At 35.7% G+C, this 16,798-nt stretch overlaps 1 protein-coding gene across 1 annotated transcript; it reads right to left on the bottom strand.

Annotated features, from left to right (window-relative positions):
- Positions 1–2,800: 2,800 nt before the first annotated feature.
- LOC146164183 (uncharacterized) lies at positions 2,801–14,361 on the bottom strand. The gene is made up of 6 exons (XM_083382631.1): positions 14,241–14,361; positions 11,053–11,162; positions 9,264–9,587; positions 8,130–8,236; positions 4,151–4,200; positions 2,801–3,634 (listed from the first exon to the last, which is right to left on the bottom strand). Exons 1-6 carry the CDS (start codon positions 14,275–14,277, stop codon positions 3,315–3,317), a joined length of 948 nt encoding a protein of 315 aa, XP_083238757.1. The 5' UTR covers positions 14,278–14,361; the 3' UTR covers positions 2,801–3,314.
- Positions 14,362–16,798: the final 2,437 nt, after the last annotated feature.

Here is a 16,798-nt window from a genome sequence, read left to right as displayed (position 1 = left end):
TTTGTTACATTATAATACGTAGGCGTCACGTGATAATTGGGCGGTTTCAGCTAAGCTTTTTCTCTCGACTCTCTTATACACGGAAATAACATTTTTGTCCCAATATGGCTAAAACAAAAGTCTTTCGATCGACAAAGCCACGTAACTGGCCAAACGCATTTTCGATTCTAAAAATACCGAATTGTTGACAATATTGTGAATTTCAAAACATGCGTTAACTTTAAACGGATGTTCGTATGAGCCGGCGAGGCCTGACTCAGTGAAAAATGGTGTCTTTGCAAAATCTTGCTAGATCGGCATTTGATGTTTTTTACAGAAAAATTTCCATGACGAAATATTAAAACGGTGAGACAGCGATAAAACAAAAAAATCTCTGTGATAAATAACAATTAACGAAGTGGCTGCTATAGCATACTGAAGTTTAATTATTTTTTTTTCAGCATAAAATACATCCATTAATTCATCATATTTTATGAACTAGATTATTGATAAGCACTGTAAAACATAGTTCGTGCATACAAACGATCACTTGGATCACGAAACTATACAGCCTATTCGAGTCAAACATTGTCAACAGCGATAGGGCCGGTTCAGAAAAGTCTATATCGTTAGAGAAAGCAAGCAAAATGCACAACATTCCTTTGGGAACGTTGAGCAACAAACACACTGGTACTACGAGTACCGGCCATCTAACAGTTTTTAGCGAAGTGGAAGAAGATGCCTTCGTTGAACACATCCAAATCGTTGGAAAATGGGGTTTTGGACATGAGAATTATAGAGGGTCAAGTTTCCCTTGAAAGGTGATAGAAATGGCTAAGGAAGGTGATGGCCATACTGTATCGACGAGGTTGACTATGAGTGGGATAAAGAAGCACAACATAGTAGATACCAGCATTAACAAACGCGGATTTTTCGGGCTTCCTGATCCTAAAAATGAGTGGGGCCTTAAATATACCCTTTTTTGGCAATTATTTCACTAAACCTGTTTTAAATACCCAAGTTTTTTCCTAATAATGCTATGTGAAGTGTGAACTTTGAACAAAGCTTGTCAATTAAGCCTTGTAAAGCTTGTAATATGTAGTGTTCAAAGTTAGAATACCCCCTACCTAACTTTAAACCAGGGCTGCGGAGTTGGTTAAAAACAACCCGAGTCCGACTCCGGCCAAAAAAATACACCCGAGTCTGACTCCGGCCAAAAGTAAGATTTTGTCGAGTCCCGAGTCCAGCACTGACTCTACAGCAGTGATTCTCAACCGCGGCTCTCAGAGCCGCATGCGGCTCTCAACTGAACATTTTGCGGCTCTCTAACCGAGTGAAAAATTAGTTAGAAGTAGCAGAATTGCAACAAAGTAAGTAAGAGAAATCAAGAATTAATGAATTGTATCAGCAAGGATCCCGAGTACGAAGTACTAATGTTACCGGGTACTTCCATCCGTCTCTTTAAAATAATTTTGTGGTTTGTTACGTCACAATATATTTAGTCCTGATCGACAAGCTATGGCAAACACTGTTAATTAGTTAGCCTAGGCTAGCGTAATGTATATTTGTTGTTTTCTAGTTGTATATGCCTACTGTTGTTTTTTATGCGGCTCCTTGCAAACCTTAGGTTTGAAATGCGGCTCTTGCTCTAAAAAAGGTTGAGAATCACTGCTCTACAGCCTGTATTTTACCCATTTACGCAACTAAATTAAGGTGGATTTTCAGCAATCAACTCATATTGGTGTCATAATTAATCCACCCGCATCACATGGTTTAAAAATATTTCACCATTTTCTATTACACTTTTACAACTTACATTTTGCCGCCTTAACAGTTTTAAAATTAGATACTGCGCATGCGCATGTCGGACTCGGGAATCGGGTAGTTTTACGCGGTCTTACTCGAGTCCCGAGTCCGACTCCAGCATAACAAACCGACTCCGTCGAGTCCGACTCCGACTCCGCAGCCCTGCTTTAAACACATAGAAATTTGGCGGAAAATATCCCAAAATTAGATATTTTAAACAAGAAAAACTATCATTTGAAACATCTATACACAAACCCAATTTTGACCAAATTTCAGATAATTAGCAAAAAAAGTAAAAAAATACAGAAAAATAACTTCAAAAAGTGTTCAAAGTAGCCCCCCTTGACGGAATGTTAAAAAATTTATGTCCAATATTTCTGAATATGTTGTTCGATTTTCCGCGACGCACTTGGCGCAAGGTAAAGACTCGCTGATCTAGTTCAAAACGTAAACAAACCGGACGTAGAAAGATCATTCGCGCCAAGCGCGAAAAATTTTCGCACTTACGTATAGTTGAAATAATCAAAATGCATTTAAAACGGACTCGTGTCTAGTTTGTCAAAGAAGCGGCGGGCCGGATGAATAACATTGGCGGGCCGGATTCTGTCCTACTGCTAAGTATATAGTTGGACACTAAAACAGGATTTTGATTTATCTAAAAACAACAACTTTATTACAAAGTTTTGTGTAAATTTGTTATACTTTCAATTGGTTTTGGTTTAATTTGAGACTATACTGTTGGTTCTAACTTCCGCATTGAGTAGGCCTAGCCCTAGGTACTTGCATGAACAATAATACAAATTAATCGTTTAAAGTTATTATGCCACTTCGTTACATTGTTTTGCAAAAATCATTTACGAAAGATTTTAACATTTTTATCTTGGCTTTATATCACGCCTTTGTCAGCTCAATTTTATAAACACTTGGTTGTGTTGGCATCCTGCTTACCAGAACTTTTGAAAAATATACTACACTGTTAAAAAACGTAGTTTTAACCCCAGAATAAACAAAAAAGTGTAGTTCATGTATTGTAATAAATCGTGAAATGTCATCATATTTGGTAACCAAGTACTCAATAAAGAAATTCAAGACACTTGTCCAAATCGAGCGGATGGAAGAAAATTCCATTCGATCAGGCTGCCGCTTTAGTGTTGTCGCTCTATGGATCATATTGCCCGTAAGTGTTAGAAAAGATTTGCTAAATTATATCGTTTCCTCATTTTGCCTCGTGTCTTTTGTATTTCCGTTCTTGTTAGAAATGAGTGGCTCAGCAGCGTTGTGTAAGACGAATTTTATTCTGTTTTACTGGCCCCACAGTATAGAAAATCGACATCCGTAAATACATGCGAATTTCATATCAAAAACTGTTGATGAACAAAAGTATTAACGTCCAATTCATTGTTCAAAACAACGTCTTTAATCGATCACCGACCGGCCGCTGCAACCTTCTCAAGTCTGGTAGAAGCTAAACATTATGCAGAGATGTTTTCTATTGCAATTTTCCCACCTGGATTAATAGCATATCTCTTTTACTGTATAGGAAGGCTATTTTCAGTTCTTCTTAAGTTTTTGTTACGTGTTCTTGCTTGTTTTTTAGCAGTCAAAATGGAATCCCGAGCTAGAATTTGTGAGCAAGGGTTCAGCGAACCGTTTTCGTTTGTTGTGATGTCAACTTCATTTAATTCAGAATCGGCGACGCTTTCAGTTTCGTTGTTATTGTTGGCGTTGTGCCTAGTATTTGTACCAGAATTACGAGTTTCTGTGTTATTGAGTCGATTCTCAGCAAACACTTTACGGCATTCATTATCTTCTGCGATAAATGGTGTTTCGTGTCTTTTAAAGTGATGATCTGCGTGACAACGATTACCAGTTTTAAATCTAGAACCTAATAATCAACGTTAAATTATTTTGACAAACTGCAAGAAAGCAAACTTACACAATAAAAAGTGTACTATGAGGCTTTTCGTGACTAAATTCAGAAAAAATTAGATTTGCTGTATATAGGTTTAAACAACTACGAACCACCAGGCCACATACATTTATATGCATTTTTAATTTTACTATCTTGTTAATTGCATAACTTGGATGATTCGTCTAGCAAGTAGTATAATATAAAAGTCTTATGGATGGAAAATCTGGAATTCGCCGTTTTACGTTGTATATAACTTTTTTGTTTTGGACAATGTGTGTTTTGCTGGCGTGTGAATTACAAGCCGATACCGAAAAAAATTCAACTGGGATTTTCAATAGATTAGTAGGCAACACTTTTTCCAATAAATATTTAATAAAACAATTTGTTTTTACGTTTGTAGCCCAGCTTTAGAAAGCTTAAAAACACTTGCTCTAAATTGCACATTTAACTTACCTTGAGGAAAAACTCCAAAATCGCGTGCCCGTTCATATTCTCTCAATAATCTGAAAGCAACAAATATATACAATATATGTTTATGGTTTGTACCAACATTTTCCGAGGCCGTAATTTTACGTTATAAATATCAAATTAAACAACCCAATTTAAATCATTTTTCCGGTAAGGATTCAAGGGACGTCGCGATTTCGGCCAATTTGTGGAAGCCCCTCTGCCAGGCCCAGCATTAACTGTTCGGCATTTGCATACGAGAACATCACAAATTGCTGTCATCTGATACATTTCGGTGGAATTGTCTTACTGCTTGCTCATTGAATAAGTATTGTAATCAATTTAGACCGTAAATACACATGCGTATGTTTGTACTGGATTATATTTTCAGATGTCGCACAGACCACTTTTGACGGTATCGGTATTCGTTTATTACCCGTATGCGTCAAACTTAAATTGGTGTAAAATTTGCGTTTAAAAAAATTCGCCAGCCATAACCTAACAATATTCAAGAGTGGATATTTTTTTACAGATGACGTCACAAATTTACGTCATATTCCTAAAAACATCTGCTGTTCGAGTGAACTCGGTCGTAAAAGCGCATGAAAGAGACTCACAAATTGCCTAAAATAATCTAAACAAAAAAAAAATACTTTAAACAGAAAGAAGTTCACACAAAAAAAATTGCACATACAAGCGTGGCTATAGCCTGTTGCCCAAAACATCCATCATTTTAGTTTCATCAGACCAGGGCTGCGCAGTCGGTTAAAAACAACCCGACTTCCGAGTCCGACTCTGGCCAAATGTGGGATTATGTCGGGTCCGACGTCTAAAGTCTGTATTTTACCCAATTACGTAACTTAAAGTGGATATACAGCAATCAACTCATAGGGGTGTCATATAATTCATTCACCCACAATACATGGTTGGAAACTATTCAACCATATATTCTATTTCACCTTTACAATTTACAGATTGCGCGGCACTATCAGTTTCGCAATTTCACACTGCGCACGTCGGACTCGGGACTCGGGTAGTCTTATACGTGGTCGAGTTGTCACATAGTAATGTTTAATATTAGATAATATACTCCTGCAGCTCTGAAATTCATTTTTTGCACCTAAACCGAAGTACAGATCGGTTTTTACTCATAACTTTCCTTTCTCGAAGGCAAAATATCGTATTAAATTGATTAAAAAGTTCCTTCGCGAGGAAATAAATGTAAGCGACAAGATTTTAGATTTAAACGTCATATTGCTAAAAACTGCGCAGAACAATTATTTGTTTAAACACCCGCATCGTATAATTAAATCAAAACAAAAAGCACATCAAGATAGGTTAAACATCTCTTTCTACTACTTGTTATATGAGGCAATGATCAACAAACGTATAACAGGACAAAGCAAAGATAAGCCACACGAGGTTGGACCCCCGTGCTATAATTTATATTGCCAGTAGTTTTCGACTTTTTTAGACCAGTGGTTCTCGACCTTTAGGATCATCTAAGCCAAATTTGAACAGTCACATTTAAAAAAAAAAAATAAATAAAAAGAGCCGCAAAAAGATCATGCAATTTATTTGAAATAAATTTTAATTAATAGCAACCAACCACATCAAAGAGGATAATGCGTCGTTTATTCTATTTCAATTTGGAAATGATTCTCTTTTACTCTAAAATGTTGTATTTTCTTGCTGAAGAAGACATGCTCTTCGATTTAGCATCGCATAATGTTATGTGCAGGGGCGGATCCAGTATTTTTGTTTAGGGGTCCAACAAAACAACTAGTCTTAAAACACCTGCTGTTGTTGATAAATCATTTTATTTTTTTAACCTTGATGGCAGCCGCTAAAAAGATGGTTAGGAGCCGATGCGGCTCTCGGCAGGGATTCGGAGTCCGTTAAAAATAACCCGAGTACGACTCCCGGGTCCGACTCCGGCAAAATGTTCGATTTTTTCGAGTCCAGATTAAGGCTCTGACTCTATATAGCGTGTATTCCACCAATTTACGTAACTAAAACGGTGAATATTCAGCAATCCACTTTATAGGGTTGTCATATAATTTATTTACTCACAATCCATTGTTGGAAAATATCTCATCCGCTATTTCGCTTTTACAATTTACAGTTTGCAGCCAAGGCAGTTTTTAAAATAGGTAGTGCGCAGGTCGGATTCGGGACTCGGGTAGTTTTACGTGGTCTTACTCGAGTCTCGAGTCCCGAATCCAGCAAAACAAACCGACTCCGTCGAGTCCCGAGTCCCGAGTCCGACTACACAGCCCTGGCTATCGGAGTTGCGGTTGAGAACCAGTGGCCTAGGCCCTAGAGCAGTGGTTCTCAACCGCCGGTCCGCGGATCGGTGCCGGTACGCGTCAACTCTCCTGCCGGTCCCGCCAAATGTATTACAATTTTAAATCTAAATTGCAAAACTCAAGATGTTGAAGGCTTATCCATCAAATTAAGAAGTTCGCCAGCTCCGTAATTTGCAGCATTGTCACGTAACTTATATAAGTTAAAGCAGGGTTTCCCAAACTTTTTTGAACCACGGATCACTATTTGTGAATCTTGTTTTTCGCGGACCGCAATACAAAGCAAAAAATAAATAAAAACAAATTTTATATATTTATAAAACTGACAACATCAATGGGACGGATGAGATTGCTTCCCTTTGCTTAAATCATTAATTCATCATAAATTCAAGCCGCAACAAGTAAGATTTACGATACTGGATAGCAAAAGCTTTCGAAATCAATAAGTTGTGAATAACTGCGACAATTTAATTATCTTTAAAATAGTAGCTACACATACCGTACAACAGGGTTCGGCAAACTTTTTCTAGACGCGGGCTAAAAAACTCAGAAAGGTCTCTGCGGGCCTCACAAGATGTTAACTACGAATTATGTTATTCAAATGGTAAAACAACTGTTAATCAGGCGGGCTTCGGATATATTTTTACACTTACAATCGTGTTTAAGTGTTGGCGCAAAGCGGGACAAAAAGCGTTTGTTAGGTTCAAAATTCGAGTCCACACGTTGGGGGGTTACCGGAATTTCTTTCAAATTTCTTGTAAGTTTTTATTACATTTCAAAAATAAAAAGTAAAAATGTATGTTCAATATTTTTGAACACGTTTTTTACGTTTGTATGCGACGCACTTTGGAACTTGGCAGTCAGTCTTCCACAACGCAAGAAGCGCTAATCTAATTCAAATAACAACATCATAACGTAAACAAACCTGATGTATAAAGATCGTTAAAGCAAAGCGCGAAATTTTTTTCGCGTTTACATAGTTAAAATAGTCAAAAAGTATGAGAAATGGACTCGTGTCTAGTTTGTCAAAAGATAAATTACATTTGCGGGCCATAGGTTGTCGATCCCTGCTGTACAACATATATGTGTGACTTTTTAATTTCTTGTCATATCGCCACGGACCACCTGTGCAGTCGTCGCGGACCACAGTTTGGGAAACCCTGAGTTAAAGGTCTACTTTGGACATCATTGTATCGTCACAATGCTGCAAGTGTTTTGGCCAACTGTTTAAAAGTAGGCTACAACTCGTTTAAGTCTTCAACTTTAAGACCAGTTGGATGTGAAAGATAACAGTGTTTTAGTTGCAACTGTTGTGTTATCAAATTTTGGGTTGATTTTTATTTTTGAAGGTCCACCGGTCCGTAAAACTTGTTTTGAAACTTTACCGGTCCCGTAAGCTAAAAAGGTTGAGAACCACTGCCCTAGAGTATAGCCTACCTAATATCAGTCGGCTGTTAATTTAATATATATAGAAACTCTAGCTGCTAAAAAAAATTCAGGCAAACGCGTGGACAAATTTGGTGCATTTCTTTTAAATGCTAGTTTTAGGAGGTCTACGATTTGCATTTGTTTTTGAGTGTAAAATACAATAAAATTCACAAAGATGTGTTTTCGTAGCATCCAGTAGCAAAAATAAAAATAAGCGTATGTGTTTCAATACATGTTAGCACCACACTTACTCGCACAGTTGGCAATCCGGTTGGCCATGGAACACAAGCTGTGTAATTCCTCTTTGAAGTACAGGGTCAAACGGAAAGTCAGAGATGTCAGTGTGGTAAAACGTTGCCTATAAAACAGCGTTTTGTAACCTTTTTACGACACATCTCATAATGTCACTATTTTTCGTAGAAGATTTTACTGATTAGGCACAGAAAGCTTTTCAATGCAACCAAAGCAACTTCCCTAAAATATTACATTGTATTACGCGAAGGTGAGAGGGATTTTTTTAAACGGAGTCTGATGTAGAAAAGTAAGTTAGATTTGATTAGATTTAAATTCATTTAGGAACCTATAAACGTGTGGAAATTTAATATAAGAGAAGCGTTCGTAGAACCCAGAAGAAGCGAAAGACTGTTACGTCATTGAGTGTTAGGAAAATACTTAGGGCACCTGAGAGCTAAGTATCCTTTAGTGGTTAAGTGCGCGCAATAAATACGTATTATATTCCCATATTTTTCAGATTGCAGTTTTACGGTCTTTCTGAAAAGTGTTAAGTTCCGAAACGTCTTACAGGGTTAAGTTCCGAAACGTCTTACAATAAAAATAAATTTATGCGAAACAGTAGGACCAAATACTTACACATTTTCACCGTTATATGGACTTGTGTCTTAGCGTCAGGATATAGGGTTCTATTGATTCTTTATTATATGAAGGTTCAAAACCTTAAGTATAAAGCTTGGCATTGTTCGAATTTGTGTTTGTTTTTAACTTCATTAAAATTTTGTTTTGATTAACTTGATTAAAACTAAATAGTTTAATTAAACACTTTTTTTAAGTTTGATTAAAAAAACAATGGTCTAATATTTAAGAGAGTTCATGTTGTTTCACCTGGAATGTTTAGGTTAGGTCAAAGTTTTGTTAATTTTATTAACTTTTAAACATGACCTTCGCTGAGATTTTCAGCAAAACTACATGTGATAACAACTCGGTAGAGCACTGTTATTTATTATTTTACACGCGCAGAGAAGGGCGATCAATCAGTAAGTGAAAAAAAAATGTTTACTCAAAATCATGTGCAGAAAGCTTCGATATAAAAGGTAAAAAAAAACTTTTTTAGTATATTTAAAACAACATGCATACTATAAACCAATTACCGGTTTTGCTTCTCTCTCCAATTCAAGTCTTTCCATTTTTTGTTGTTTGAAGTACAGCAGCAAAACGCAGCCTACAATCGACAGGACGACAGTAAAAGTAAAAAGAGTCCAGCCTCCGATAGTGGAGTATTTTACTCCGATAACAGCCCCAGCTACTAACATTGCAATAAGAACTGAGGTGCATATGACGCACATAAACCGCGAACGGCTATGACGGCTTTGTCGAAAGGATTTAAAGCTGTTCTGTTCTTTGCGTGTAGTTTGCGGCGTTGCAATGAACTTTGAATTGAGCTTCATACGGCGTTTAGAAGCATCCCGGTTATTCTGCAGAAAGGCAAATGTTAATCGGATTGGTAATTACATATCAGGCTAAATTTGCCATATGTAGCCAAAAACACTAGTTTTCCAGTTGATTTTTGTGGGCAAACGTCACTTAAGATATCAAAGATAATAACAGTGTTGTAATGACTGACATGACTTAACTGCAATGAAAACAAAGTATGTTTTTTTTACTTTTTTCGAAAGTATTTTAGTTAAATACGACCAAAATCTTATACGTTGATCAACATCTCGTCACCAATGGTTTACTACGAAACAAAGTAGCGTAGCATTTTTATTTTAAATCAAATCCTTGACGAGTTCACCCGATAAAATTACAATTTTTTTATTTTTTGCAAGTAGGAATGTTTGTTGTTCACATTTTCAGGCATTAAAATACAATCTGATTGATTGCGAAAGGATTAAAAGTAATTCTAGTTTATATTTGGTTTATTTTCTAGTTTCTCCGAATTTGGTAATGCGAAATCCGATCAATTTGGAAAAACACTAAAAATGTTTTAATTTTAATCTAACTTAAAAAACCTGAAAAACACCAAGTTGTCCAATTTGGCTTAGGAGGCAGCGCTTCGAAACTTTGGTGACAAGAGAACTTCTTTTAGGTTAGCTGTGGCTTCTACCTACTAATTAAATTTTGTTGAGGGTAAATTAATGCTATATGCTGTTCGGCTTTCAGTTTAATTTTTTTTAATCAATCGATTAAAATCAATTGATCGCTAATTCCTAGTTAACAAAACCTGCTTTTGATTTTTGTTAATTGTTTGTCGCCACACCATTTATTTGCGAACACACAAAAAGACCTACAAAGCAACAATCTAAATCAGAATAATCTATAATAGCATAACATGTAGAGTTGAAGACCAACGACATAATAAAACCAACTAATAACCACGACAGAATCAAGTAATAAGAATCGTCTAAATTAACCTTAACCTGTTGGAACAAGTCCTAAATTTATCGAAATAAGGCCAGGACAAAAATAACGCTTAACGTGGTAGGGAGAGAGTAACGAGACGATTGGGGGACCTTTCAGGTATCGGCTGTTCTGGTGTCGACGTTTGGCGTCCTAGTTCAAAGGGCGCAGTTCAGGCGCCATGTAGCCATTTACACCCGATTCGATTTGTTTTCAACGCTCCAAGCGTTGAAAACAAATCGAATCGGGTGCCATTTAGGTGTTATTCCGACGGGTTTGGGTCTTATTTTGAGTTTTGGGTCTTATTTTGAGACGTTATTACGACTATTTGGTATATTAGTTTTATTTTCATTAAAAGTGATTGAAAACCCATTATTTGTTTAATTTAATCCACTGTTGTGAATCACAGCCTTAAATAATGATATACAGCTTAAGTTAATAAATAAAATTGGTACCGTAGTATTAAAACATTCAAAGCGGATAACTGCAGTGAAACTAGTTTTTAGGGCACATTTGTTGTACTTAATTTTTACAGCGTACCTTTATTTGTCCCAGAATACCAACATTTGTGGTTGTTCTAAAACCTTCTCTTGGCGTTTCTCCAGCACCTCCAGCACCACCGTTTCTTCGCATGCTTGGACCTCTGTTGTCTGAAGAGATATGAAGTATTCGTTTTATTATTATGACAATAATGTTACAAGAGTTGTAGTTTATTACTCAACTAGTATAAAAATCAAGTATGAAAAAAACGTTGAAAAGACAAATTAACGCTGTTGGTTTAAAGCAGGGATGTCTAACCTGCGGCCCGCCTGATATTTACGTGTGGCCCACCACTTATTGTCACTTTCAGTAGGCTTTATTAAAAGCAATTGTTTGACTATCACAAAAACGTGTAGAACGCGCAGTATTTGATGTAGGCCTAATCTTATGTTTTTTCTTAAACCATAATCGAGTCCAATGTCGCATTTCAACATCCATCGAACACTTTGTGCACCCATCATTGCTAAGAAGATGTGTGTTTTTGCAGACCGTTTTAAGGAAATATGTCAGCCCAAACCTGTAAAAACTCAAATTTTCGCGCTTCGCCATAATAAAAAAAATAAATAAGGTCGAGATTACTTGCATATTTACGCACGAGTTCACTCTCGAAGAACGGGTATTTATAAGTAAAGTTGTTTTTTGACGTCACGATATGACGTAATTTATGACGTCACCCCTTTAATTTGAGAGGTTTTTCGAAATTTTTAAAGTGGCAATGCGGCCCATTCTGCTAAAAGGTTGGACATCCCTAGTTTAAAGTAAAACTAAAGCAACGAACTAAGTCTGAATGGTAACAATACATTTCATTTTGATTCAATTGTTTATGTATTCACTGCGGACAATCGCAGCATAAGTATATTTAAACATTATTAAAAAAACTTTGAAGCATTTCGTACACTTAATATTGTCAAGGTTGCTGTTTTGGTATGGCAATTTGATAACAATTATGTACCTAATTAATTCTATTCAGAATAATTTATGTCGTTGGCACAACATGGCTAGACACCTATTTTAAACGTTTAATTTAGTTATATCGATTAATCATTTAAACTATACCTTTTATTGCTTTCTAAAACTGATTTGAGTTCATTAGGCAGTTTAATTACGTCATTAAATATAGATGATGGGTCTAGTTTTTAATTGGTCGTAAGTATTTTATTTCATTGAAATTGAGGCCCCACCTAGTTTTCAAATTCGCATATTTAAGGTGGCCCTAAAAAAATATGATTTGGACACTTAAAAGGTAAAGATGGGATTAAATTTTCCTTATGTATTACGACACCGACTAGGCCTACCAGCTTTCTATTACACGTTTAAACCTAGCTCCCCTCTTCCCAAATTTGATAAATTAAGCTGCGAAATTAAGTTAGTTGCTTAATGCACAAGCATATATGAAGCGTATTTTTGCACATATATTTTCCCTCTCAATATAACAAGCTATACCTTATAAACGTCGACCCTCTGGACGCGAATTTGGCTTAACGTGTCGGAACTTTCCATACTAACAATTGGCAGTGTTTCTCAACGTTTTTAAACCTCAGAGTGCACCAGCAAAACTCTAAAAAGGTGGTAGCATACCAAGTATACCGGTATTCTCTTGAACTGCGTGCTTTTTTAGCAGCTATACGTTCCATAGATAACTTTTTAAACTATATGCTCAATGAGCTAATTCGAAAGAGAAGGTAAATTAAAAAATATATTTTTAGATAGGATTTGTTTTGATATTTTTGAATAACAATAAACTCTTAAAAATGCTTGGTTTATGTTTTTCATATAAAATGGCAGTTACTAAAATACACTTTTTTAATGAAAAAGCAGACACTGCCGGTATTTTCAAAAATGTTTTAATCAAAATACATTTAAAAAAATGACAAATAATAAATTAACACAGGTCTAACCCACACTTTTGCGAAATAGGAAATTACATACTGTAATTGCAAATCAAATCAAGACACACCAAATCCTGTTAAACACTTTTCTTCAAATTAAGAGATAAACTGGTTGTTTTTTTTTCGGCTCGCTTATATGGACTCCAGCCATAAGACCAAGATAAGAACAACACCAACGTCAGAATAAAACACAATTCGGAATAAGACCAAAATAGGACTAATACCTATGGTATTAGTACCGTCTAAATCGTAATAAGCCCTAAATCCGTCGGAATAAGACCTAAAAGGCCAAAATCAGGCCTAAACAACACTTTAACTAACCCCAAACCCCACCCCTAAGTACATCACTAACTCCCCTAAAATTTTCAACATTAACCCATTTTCTAACCCCACCCATTACCCACCAATAACCCCAAACAGGACAAAAAATCCGGTGCCGAAACAGCGGCGCCCTGACGGCGCCGGTCAGACTAGGGCGTCCAAACGTAGTCACCAAAACGGCCGATGCCAGACCGATGGCCCCCGATCGTCCCATACCCTCTACTTACAGGTTCGGGCGTTATTCTGGCCATTTAGGCCTTCTTTCGATGAATTTAGGCCTTATTCCGATGAAATTAGAACTTATTCCGATGAATTTAGGCCTTATTCCGTTGAATTTAGGCCTTATTCCGATGAATTTAGAACTTATTCCAAAGAATTTAGGCCTTATTCCGTTGAATTTAGGCCTTATTCCGTTGAATTTAGGCCTTATTCCGATGAATTTAGAACTAATTCTGATGAATTTAGGCCTTATTCCGACAGATTTAGGTCTTAGTCAGACGATTTTGATCGTATGCTGTACTGGATATTATTGCGTATTTGGCTTTAATATGTCGTTTGTCTTAATACTATGGTTTTATAGTTTTTGGGGCTTTATGTATTGTTGCTTTTTAGGTCTTATTGTGTGTTCCCGCGTATATTACTCCAATAATGATATAATACAGTTAATATGTAAGTGGCTGTTGTTGTTTTACAGTTGAAATGTTGTTTAGATGTAATTAAACACTAAATTGTGATAAAAGCAACTGTGCGACCTTTCAACATCATCACTACAGTTATGGATAAATATTTATCTATTTTTTCTCAAACAAAAACAACAAAAAGTAATATTCGGGCGGGTTTGTCAATCCTTACTGTCATGTAATAACAAAAGTGATAAATAATATTTGATTTCACCAACACCTAATATGACAACAAAACCAATATGTTCAATTTTCTTTTAGACAAATAATAAAACGTGTCCAAAAATAATAACCTTACCGTCTTCCTTTTGTGGGCCGCCCCTAACTGAACCCATCTTGGTCGCCACAACACTTTAAATAAGTTCGACTACTACATAAACAAGTTTTTTATTGATGTTGCCTACTTTGCATGTCTGCGGTATGCTATGCAAAACAAAGAAAAAGCAAAATATATGTTGTAAAAAAACAATATAACCTTATAAAGCAAATAATATTATGGGTTTGGAAACTGAATAATTTACTAAAAAGTTTGGCTACCAAATTCGAAACCAAATAATCGCATTTTTTCTTCGAGCGATGAAGAATCAACTTTAAGATTTTAATGCTGTCGAAAAAAACATTAACTAGATAAATTTGACCGAAACTACTTTTTATAAAGAGTCTTGGACGTGGACACAAAATGAAGGTAAAAACATGAAAATTAATGATGTCTACGGAACCTAATTGCTGAAAGGCATTTCGAGTCTCAAAAGTTTTGACATTTGTGTTACGTCTAACTAAAACCTCGACCATTTACTCCAAACCTCGAAACTTTGCATCTAGACAGCTAAGATTAGAAAATATATGATATGAAATGCTATATTCAAAGGCTTAATGTCCAAAAGTAGTACTGCATTTTAGATTTGTTTTGTTCAAATGAACTGCCAAGGTTTATGGATTTTTGTTTATACTTGCTATTGTAGTTCAGAAATTATAAGGGGGAATGGAAATCTCTAAAGTTTCAAGGAAATAACACTAAATATGTTAAGAATCAACGTTTAAGATGATTTACTTTAAGCGTAAAAGTAGCCTAATAAACATTAAATATTTTATCAGCGAATCACTCGCGTGTAAAAATATCATTAACTTTTAAGGGTTCTTGCAGCAAGGCGTTGACATTAAGTTTTAGTAAATACGGCTAACGACTCTAGAACTATATCGAAGAAAACACTTTTTAAAATACAATTTGTGGGAAATATTGTTTGCCGTGACGATATCCTTTTTCGATACATTGGAATCTCCACAAGAAATGTTTCTGTGCCACATTGTTTTCACACTGCACAACGACCAAACCTTGATTCACTGAGTCGATTGCAAGAAGAAATTGAAACCAATTTAAAAAAAATCGATTTAATTCACATTATTGCTTAACTCGTGTTTTATTGGTACAAACATTTGGCTATCAAAGCAAGATTTTCGTAATTTAGTGTTCTGGAATATCTTCTGACTAGGTTCGTAAAATACGCTTCTTTTCTCGCATCCAATTAAAAGTGCTGCTGTATGTGAATACTTCAACGAGACTATACACACAAAACAATTTAAGAAGGCTATACATAAAACGTCAACCTTTTGCTGATGACCTCAAACTTAAACCTTTCTAAATAATATTGCACCATACTCGTGCTGTTGCCCAGGGGCTAAACTATACATTATGGTTCACAATCACATTGAAACGTGTTTACGCTCTGACTAAGTTTAAACTAGCGGCGTGCAAAAGTTTTCAACCGTGGGCAAATTATAATATGAAATGTTTAACGCATGCCACAGTAGCACTAAAGTAACTGCAAAGGGCATCGTCTTCGTGTCACCTACCCTTGATTCTACAACATTATGCGAAGCATAACTAAACTGCGAAGAAAGCAGTATCACAAGCTAAAGACACGTTCTATCAGCATTTTCTATTTTACATACCTTTATCAGTTTGATTTGAACTTATCACAAAGAACTAATTCTACGTTATAAGGCAACGATGGGGGAAGCCGCAGTATACTAAACCTAATGATAAGTCAAAAAAGCCAATGATCTCCTTGGAAACAACAACATACACGATATAATAATTTATTCGACAACTTAACGCTACTCTTACTCGCGGGTCGCATGTTACACGTCGTATCACAATGTTGAAAAGATTTCGCATAATAGTGCTTCAGCAGGTAAAAGTAGCCAACTGGAATGAAAGCTACAAAAAACGTATTTTGTAACGTTATAAACAAAACTCATTTTCAGCATGGGGGAAACCGCTGTTAAAACAAGCAGTTTAGAAATTTACATACCTCATAACTATGACGATTATTTTTTACCTCAAAAATAAGAAATTTGACCGATAGAATTTAAAGTTTTTACAAAATTTAACCTAATAGAAATATATCGATTCAAACAGCGATTTTTTGTATAAAGTATCGCATTAGTGTCTTTTCGTCGTTAGTCACTCGTTTTTTGGTGTTTCACTGATAAACGGTGGAACAAAACTTATTTTTTCAGATTTATGCAGAACTCTTGACAATGCTTATTTGCAATTTTTGGTTTAACAAAACGACGAATACTGATAAAATTGACAAAGAAAACAAAGTCGCTATGGTTGTATTACAAAATTGTTCAATAAACAGTTTACTTGAAATACAAGAAAAAAATTGCAGCAAATAATTTGTAATAATTTTGTCTAAATCATAGATATGCAACTAAAAACAAAGTACGAGCTGAACCTAATGCTATATAGGCCTGGCCTATAACGTGGTTAATTCTGCGGGCTCGCGTATACCGTATATTGCTCTAATGAAGATTTAATACAGTTAAAATGTTAAAAACTAAATTTGTAGC

This window comes from Ascidiella aspersa, chromosome 2 (assembly GCF_963924565.1).
Source record: "Ascidiella aspersa chromosome 2, kaAscAspe10.2, whole genome shotgun sequence".
Classification (NCBI taxonomy): Eukaryota; Metazoa; Chordata; class Ascidiacea; order Phlebobranchia; family Ascidiidae; genus Ascidiella; species Ascidiella aspersa.
The sequence above is the reverse complement of the archived record's forward strand: the minus strand, read 5'-3'. Positions and strand labels throughout refer to the sequence as shown.

Bases quoted from the DNA above. Each gene is read 5' to 3' on its own strand.
- LOC146164183 (XM_083382631.1), bottom strand. From the start codon at position 14,277: ATGGGTTCAGTTAGGGGCGGCCCACAAAAGGAAGACG. The intron at 11,163-14,240 runs GTAAGGTTATTA...ATATCTCTTCAG, and splicing joins CGGCCCACAAAAGGAAGACG to ACAACAGAGGTCCAAGCATG. The intron at 3,635-4,150 runs GTAAGTTAAATG...GTTGTCACGCAG, and splicing joins TTTTGGAGTTTTTCCTCAAG to ATCATCACTTTAAAAGACAC.